The 8,613-nt window shown below is 47.2% G+C and overlaps 1 protein-coding gene across 1 annotated transcript in view; it reads right to left on the bottom strand.

Moving 5' to 3' along the window:
* Positions 1-8,063, bottom strand: part of BCO1 (beta-carotene oxygenase 1) — a 37,103-nt gene extending 29,040 nt beyond the window's left edge. The window contains exons 1-2 of the mRNA XM_007182590.2: positions 7,814-8,063; positions 3,976-4,104 (exon numbers count right to left, since the gene is read on the bottom strand). Coding sequence (XP_007182652.2) covers positions 3,976-4,104; positions 7,814-7,877 — 193 coding nt within the window. The 5' untranslated portion in view covers positions 7,878-8,063. The remainder of the gene's footprint in view (positions 1-3,975; positions 4,105-7,813) is intronic.
* Between the last annotated feature and the right edge of the window lie 550 nt (positions 8,064-8,613).

Consider the following 8,613-nt stretch of genomic DNA (forward strand, 5'->3'; position numbering starts at 1 on the left):
TTTATATTTCCACTGTTAGATACTGGGGAGCCATTGAGAGTTCAAGAGGAGAGGAGAGATGACGCCAAGCTGTGCTACACCAACACTGGCAATCTGGCAGCCTTGGGAGGATTGGGCTGGAGAGTTGCGGAGAGATGGTAGCTGGGGAATGGAGTGGGGGATGGGTAGGGATTGCATAATGCTTAGGACTTAGGATTCTGGATTTAAAGAGCATTGAGTTTATAACTGACTACCACTACTTCTTTGCTGTGTGCATTTGGGTAAGTTCTTTGGCTACTCTGGGCCTTAGACGCCCATCTGTAAAATCGAGATAGTAACAGTGGTCCCTTCCCCAGGAGCTGCAGTGAGGGCTGAGTCGTGGATGGCCATGAACCACTTAGGCCGATGGCCAGCAAGCACTCCCTGTAGCAAGTATTGAAGAGATGGACTGGGGGAGTATTGCCTCCTTCTACCAAAACATCTTCACCTTGTTTGTGTCATTTCAGCTCCACAGAGTTCCTAAGCGCCCCTGTGGGCCAGACCCTGTGCTAAGTGATGAAGATACAACAATCTGAACAGGGACCCTGCACTCTGGGGCCTCCACCCTAGGCTGGAGAACGGCACACTGATCATTGCAAAGCAGAGTGGAGCACACACCCTTGACACACGCCCAGGTTCAAGAGCAGGACAGGCAGGGGAGGGCGAGTAATTGGCTAGAGTCTCCATTCCTCCCACGTTCTAGCCAATTCCAGATTATGAACAGAACTGTCTTTCATGCTGCTTTATTGTATATATTTAAAATTTTCTGCATATTATGATGTTTTCACACCTTAAAAAACCTTTCTGGCTGGGGCAAGACTGTGTCTCCCTGGACCAGACAATTCTTAGAGGTAGGAAAGGATCCACTAGGTCTTTGATATGCAAACTAACCAATCCTCCATCTGGTTCATACACCCCCAGAGACAATATCCCTCTGCCTTAACCAGCCCAGGATCAGGTACCAGGCAACTAGGGACCATCCCTACAGCCCAAAGTTCACTGAATTGTTCAACTAGCCAGTCCTAGGCTGTTCACTCTGCCCTTTCCTGCCTTGCCCTCAGAAACCCCAATAAAGGCCTCGGTCTCAGAGTTCACCCCGCTCCTGTCTTCTCCCTCCCGTCCACCCTGGTGTCTTTCCCATGTGCCCTGCGCCACTCGCCTCCTGTCTCCAGCACCTGTGGGTAGAATAACCTTTGTTTTCCTGAGTCTCTCTGTGTCTCCTCTTGTGGTTGCACCTGACTGACCATCTCAGAAAAGAACAGAAAACAGCTACTTACCTCTGACAGTAAACTTTTAGTTTGAAAACCTACTAGAAGCTTTTAGAAAGTCTAAATAGTATGGGATAACTTTGGTCACTGGCCCATTTAGCCCACTCAAGGATTTTGGTGGACAGCAGCCATACTTCTGCAAGATGGCTAGGGCTCGGTCATCCCCTGCTGGTTCCCTTGTCCCTGGATTCTCTACTGAAGGATACCATTTAAGCACCTGCCATTTCTCAGAGGTATGTGTGCATATGTGTGTGTGTGTGTGTGTGTGTGTGTGTGTGTGTGTGTGTGTGTGTGTGTGTGTGTGTTGGGCTGAGGACAGGAGAGAAGGCTGCAAACGAACTCCAGACAAGTTCAGATCCCAGCCCTACGTCAGTGACTTTGGATCAGTCACCTAACCTCCCTAAAGTTTCAGTGTCACATGTGCAAGGAGACAAGAGTACCTCCCACACACATGAATGTGAGATCGGAAATGGACCATGAAGGACCTGGCAGCGGTTGAGGCAGGGCCTCAGAGAAGGGAAGCCACTGTTACTTTACCTCTCAGGCACCTCATCCAGAACAGCACTTCTGTCCCCAAGAATCACTGGGAACTTCTGTTTAGGAAAAGGGGGGACAATTAAGGCTCAAGGCTGTCGGGAAATATGGAACTACCCACCCTGTAGCTGAGTCACAGTAAAAACTGTGAGTTTTTGCAAACTCGGAGCTCATGGCGTTCATGGTGTCTGTTCATGAAATGCTAGAGCAAGTCACTGGCAGAGTCCGCACTCAAAAAATAATTGCCGACTAGCTTGAAAGAGATGACAGTTATGTGAAAATAATAGCTAACGCTTATGGAGCACATATGATGAGCCGGGCATTACACAAAGCCCCTCACACATATTAATTTATTTAAATTCCACATCAATTCTACGGGACATGCTACTAATAGCCCCATTTTACAGATGGGGAGACTGAGACACAGATAGGGTCAGTAACTTTGGCCAAGTCACACAGCTTAGGTATGTGTTAGTTAGGATGGTGGAGCTGGGATTCAAACCCAGCAACAGTGATGGTGGTTTTTATTTTACTTTATTTTTTTATAAATTTATTTACTTATTTTTGGCCGTGTTGGGTCTTCATTGCTGCGCGCGGGCTTTCTCTAGTTGCGGCTAGTGGGGGCTACTCTTCGTCTCAGTGCGCGGGCATCTCATTGTGGCGGCTTCTCTTGTTGCGGAGCATGGGCTCTAGGCGTGCTCCACGGCATGTGGGATCTTCCCAGACCAGGGCTCAAACCCATGTCCCCTGCATTGGCAGGCAGATTCTTAACCATTGCACCACCAGGGAGGTCCTATGATGGTGGTTTTTAATCAACTGAGCATCTACCAGGCATCAGATCCTTGCTGGACACCTAGTACTTCTGATCATCACAACAGCTTTCCAGGGAGGACGATCAAGCTCCTTTCACTGATGAGGAAACCGAGGCCCAGGGAGGTGGAGTGGCTGCAGCTTGCCCAAGCTGGAACACAGGGGTCAGAGAAAACTCTCACCACGCTGAACCCTACCACATGGCCCTGAGCCTGCTGAAGCCTCCCAGAACCCATTCCAGACCTTTTAAGAACCCGGCTTGTACTTTGTGACATAAATCAGCTCAATGGCCAGTAGCAGAGAGTAGACAATCCACCTCCTGAGTCAGTCATCTGAACTCGGAATTTCACCTTAGTTGCGGCACTTCCTACCTTCCACTCTGTGTTCAGTGTCCTCTCAGGGACATGACTGACCTGGCTCTCCCGGCCTGGTGAGCAATATGCTCACTTTGTTCTCTTCAGCTCTACACTCCTCCTATTTTAATTTGATGTGTGTCTGATTCCAAAGCCTGTAAACTTCCACCTGTCCCTGCCCACCTTACTGAGAATGCATATTATTTTTCCGGTTGAACTCGCTGAAAAACAACGCTGGCCACCTTTCCAGGGAGGTTTGTGCTTGTGGTAGGCTGAATAATGGCTTCCCAAGATGTCCACATCCCAATCCCTGGAACCTTTGAATATGTTACTTTACAGGGCAGTAGAGACTTTATAGACGTGATTGGGTTAAGGATCTTGAAGTGGGTGATTATCCTGGATTATCTGGGTGAGCCTAGAGTAATTACAAAAGCTTTTATAAGAGGGAGACAGGGGACTTCCCTGATGGTCCGGTGGGTAAGACTCCGCGCATGCGTGCCACAACTAAGAGTTTGCATGCTGCAACTAAGAGTCCACATGCCGCTACTAAGAAGTCCGCATGCTGCAACAAAGATCCTGCATGCCACAACTAAGACCCTGAGCAGCCTAAATAAATAAATATTAAAAAAAAAAAGCAAGAGAGAGACAGAGTCAGACTCAGAGAAGGGGATGTGATGATAGAAGCAGAGAGACAGAGAGAGAAAGAGAGAGACCACAAGATGCTATGCTGCTGGCTTTGAAGATGAAGATGGGGCCACAAGCCAAGGGATGCAAGTGACTTCTAGAAGCTAGAAAAAGCAAGGAAACGGATTCTCTCCCTGGAGCCTCCAGAAGGAATACAGCCCTGCCGACACCTTGATTTTAGCCCAGGGAAACGCATTTTAGACTTCCGACTTCCAGAACTGTAAGAGAATTAAATGCGTGTTGCTTTAAGCTACTCCATTGGTGGTCATTTGTTACGGCAGCCATGGCCAACCACACGGTGCTCTTACCGTCTCCGATTGTGAAGCTGTGGAGCAAGGCCAGGCCGTCGAACCAGTGGTTGTATCTGGTCTCGCCCACTGTGTGCATCCCAGGCCCATTGCGGAGCAGGGTCCCCTGCAGCCATGCTGGAATCCTGCCTGGCGAGAGAAAGAACATTTAGTTTCCAGTTCTGCACCTAAACCAAAAAGCTAAAAGAAGTGGCCATATAGCCCCTGCACCACTTGCTGCATCCGTGCATTTCCAGAAAGAATATGCCTGGCATTGTGCTAGCACTGAGGATACCAAGATGAAAAGGCATCATCCCTGTCTCCAAGTTGCTCCCCATCCATTAAGAGACGAAAACAAAGGAAAACACTCAAAATACACTGTGCTAAAGGCAAGGCAACAGACTCAGCAAGGGTGCTGCGGGGAACAGAACTCCACCCTGAAACTGGGCGAGAGCAGGAGGGTGAGGAATGTTTCCTGAGGAGGTGACCTGGTTGAGTTTTGAGGGAGAGTAGGTGTTTGCCTTGCAAAGGCCTGAGGAGAGAACATTCTAGAGCTGTGCTGTCCAATGTGGTAGCCACCACCCCCGAGTGGCAACTGGGCACTGGAAATGTGGCTAGTCCCAACTGAGATGTGCAGTAAATGTGAAACAAACACCACATTGCAAAGACTTAGTATGAAAAAGAAATGTAAAACATCTCATTAGCAATTTAAAAATATTAATTACATGTTGGTCTGATAACATTCTGGATATGTTGTATTAAATAAAATATACTATTAAAATTTATTTCATCTGTTTCTTTGTATTTTGTTGAATGTGGCTATTAGGAAATTTTAAATTACACATGAGCAAGCGTTATATTGCCATTGGACAGCATTGCAGGTGCTGTTGGGGTCCCGCCCACGTCCCCTTGGCGTTCACCTCTCCCTGAAGGCTGCTTTCTGCAAATGCCTACAGCTCTCCACCTGAGGGCTTTGTTCTCACTGTGGAGCAGCTCTGCCCACACGTGGACGAGCTGGAAGCTCACTGGAGAGTTAATGACCCTGAAAGCTGCTCTCACCCAAAGATGGATGGGGTGCTATGGGTCAAAGGCCACCACTTCCTTGCCCTTGGCTGACACAATGCGAGGCATATTTTATGCTTTGTCCAGAGGATTCGGCTCCAATGACTCCTGGTGGTCAATGGCTTGACAATGCCTTCTTCATTGGCTTCCCTCCCAGGGTTCCTTAGGAAGCACATCCCAAATAAACGACTTACACCTGAATTCTTATCTCTGGAGAAACCTGAACCCAGAGATCAAAGACCAATTCAAAGATCAGGAGATGTGCAAGCTGTTTAGCAAGAGCTGGCCTGTGACTTTCAAGCGAGGACGTCATAAATATTGCGGCTGGAGAGTTAAGTAGGGCCAAGTGACCAAGGTCAACAAGACCGCGCCAAGCTTTGACTTGGTGCTCAGAAGAATGGGACACCTTTGATGGTCATAACAGGGAGAATAGGATCAGATTTTTTTTTTGCAATTTTAAAAATTGAGATAAAATTCACATAACATAACATCCACCATTTCAAAGTGTTCAGTTCAGGATTATTTTTTTTTTGGTGAATATTTACAATGTTGTGCAACTATCACCACTAACTCCAGAACATTTCCATCACCCCAAAAAGAAGCCCTGTTCCCATTAGCAGTCAATCCCCATCCCCTGCTCAGCCCCTAGCAACCGCTAATCCACGGTCTGTCTCTAAGGATCTGCCTCTTCTCATACGAATGGAATGTGATCAAATTTGGGGGTTTCGAAAGTTATTTCTGGCTGTGGTGTGGAGTGTGGACGGGAGGAGGAGCCAGAGGGAGGTGGGAAGGCCAGAGGGAGGAGCAGGGTAGCAGCAGTGGGGATGGAGAGAAACCAATGGAACAAAGGGACTTAGAGTTTGACTAAATGTATGGGGAAGGGGAAGGGAACGCTCAAAAAATGCAGCCGAGTCTCTTGCCTTGGGTGGGATTATTCACAGAGACCCAGGACACAGGAGAAGGAGCAGGTTGAGGCACAACAGGGAGAGATGAATCTGAGCATATATTAAGGCCCTAGACATAATAAGAAGACCATTTATTGAGCACTATGTGTTTTAATAGATTAAATCATTTAGTCATTGTGGCAATCTCATGTGGTAGGTACATGTTGACTTTATTAGACATGAGAGGAAACTGAGTCAGAAAATGCTTAAGTAACTCGCCAAGGAAGCCTCAGAGCCAAGAATGCACAGCTGGACGTGAAGCCAGAGCCTTGGCCTGGGCCCCCGCGGCAGACGTGTCCACACAGGCACAATGTCTAGTGAGCTGTCTGCCGACGGACACTGACCAGCTGATTAGACGTGACCCGGGGCTGGAGGCCTGCACTAAGCTGGAGCCCATCCTCTGCTGGCCGCCGGGACTCAGGCAAGTTGCTGCTTCTCTCTGGCCCTCTGCTTCACACCTGCCCAGTAGGGAGGCCTGATTTACAGCAGTGGTCCCCCGCTTGGAATCACCCAGAGGGCTGTAAAAACACAGGTTTCTGGGCACCACCCCCAGAGTATCTGATTCAGAGGGTCTGAAGTGAGGCCGGGAATCTGTGATTCTAACAAGCGCCCAGTGTATGCTGATGCGGCAGGTCTGGGGTCCATCCTCTGAGAACAGCTGATCTAGGTCTAGAGGTTCATTCAGCTTCTCAGGTCCTAGGATTCTTGTTTTCTAAAATTTCCAAGCATTTCCATGCAGTCACTAAACATGAGCTGTAAAGGGGTATAATGGCAAAATGTCCGTGGTACCCCAGAGCATAAAAGGATAGGCGTCAAGGATCCCTTTTTTAAAAATAAAAAGTTAACAGTAAGTGTACATTTGTTTTTTGAAAAAGTATTTATATATAAAATCTATTAATAGATCTTTGTACTCTATATTTACGTATCTTTTAAAAACTTAAATAGGCTCAAATATTAATAGTGCTTAAGAGATGGAAATACAGCAGATTTTTATTTCCCTGTGTTCTCATTTGCACTTCCAAGTTTTATACGTAATATAGACACACATATAGATTGCACATTACCTCTGTAATCAGAAAAAATATACATAAAAGCTATTTTTTTTTCTTTCAAAAGCCATCCAAGGCAATTCCTCAGCTGAGAAGCTCCAATCTGACTTGCCTCACAAAGGGCACTGTTGTCCTGTCCTTGTGAAAACTATGCATCTATCCAAGACGGTGGTGTGGCTGAGCCGACGCCCTCCCTGTTCTCAGCACCACTCCTGGGACGGGAGAGTTCACATCCACTCACTGCCCTGCAGAGTCTAAACAAAACGGTCCCACGAAAGTGGCCACGCAGAAGAGGTAGAGAAAACCCATGAAACGTAGATTCCTGAGGAGGCTCCCATCCTGGGCTCTGCAGGTACTCGCATCCTGAAACCGCACCTTCTAGGAAATCACATCGGGCTCCGCGATGCCCCCCAGCGCGCATGTGCAGCAGTGGGCGCTCCCACGCGATTCTCTTATTACTTTGAAATTAACTTAGGACGCGCACATCTTTACAAATATATCATGCACTGAGGGATAGAGCACAATTTGCAGAAGAATCCCATTGTCTGTACGCCAATTGCAGCAGTCCCGGGACTTTTCCCCTGGAAATAGTGAGAACGACTCTCTCTCCTTGAAAACTGTTACAATGCATAAAAGCACACCTAGTTTTTCACAGAGAATGTATCTAGATTATGGATCATCTTCCCTCTATATACCTCTTTCCAGATTTTCCAAAAATAATTTATAATAAGCATTACTTTTATAAGCAGAAAAAAAGTGTACATCTAAACATATAAGCACCCATCGTTTATAGAAAACGCTCACCTGTCACTCTGGCCCTCAAAGGCTCCAGTTGTTCCTTCTTATTTCTGCCAAATATTATATCCATCGTGCAGGGCGATGAGCAAGAGCGGTGTTAACAGTGAACAGACGCTCCTCTGTGTTCAAGGCGACTGCTCCTGGCCCCTCCTTGTCTTCCCCTCCTGCTCGCCTGCAGCTTCCTTCACATCTCCTTCCCTTCTGATGCCACTCGTTTCTCCCTTTGCTTTCCGCTCTCCTAGGGCCTGGGATCTCTTCGTGCACACGGCGGCGGGAAGCTGTGCTGGCGTTATTTATGTTTGGTCAAAGGTCAATTCCCTAGCCATGTGTCCCAGCTAATCTTTAATTTGCTGATTGTGTCCTCAACTCTCCCTTTCCACTTCCACTTTTGGTTGAACCAAGAAAAGCGAGTTTCTTGCTGTGTTTAAGCTGAAGGGATCCGGGGGGGTGAGGTGGGGGGGGAGGGATAAATTGGAAGATTGGGATTGACGCATACACACTACTATATATAAAATAGATAACTAATAAGGACCTACTGTATAGCACAGGGAACTCTACTCAATACTCTGTCATGGCCTATATGGGAAAAGAATCTAAAAAAGAGTGGATATAAGTGTATGTGTAACTGATTCACTTTGCTGTACACCTGAAACTAACACAACATGGTAAATCAACTATGCTCCAATAAAAATTTAAAAAACAACAACAGGTGGGATCATTTAGCAGTGCATTCTGCTTAGGACACCTGGATTAGGGGAGCCCAGAGGGCATCAATCACGTGAATCCCTACTGCACAGCATGGGAAC

This window comes from Balaenoptera acutorostrata, chromosome 19 (genome assembly GCF_949987535.1).
Source record: "Balaenoptera acutorostrata chromosome 19, mBalAcu1.1, whole genome shotgun sequence".
NCBI classification, from domain to species: Eukaryota; Metazoa; Chordata; class Mammalia; order Artiodactyla; family Balaenopteridae; genus Balaenoptera; species Balaenoptera acutorostrata.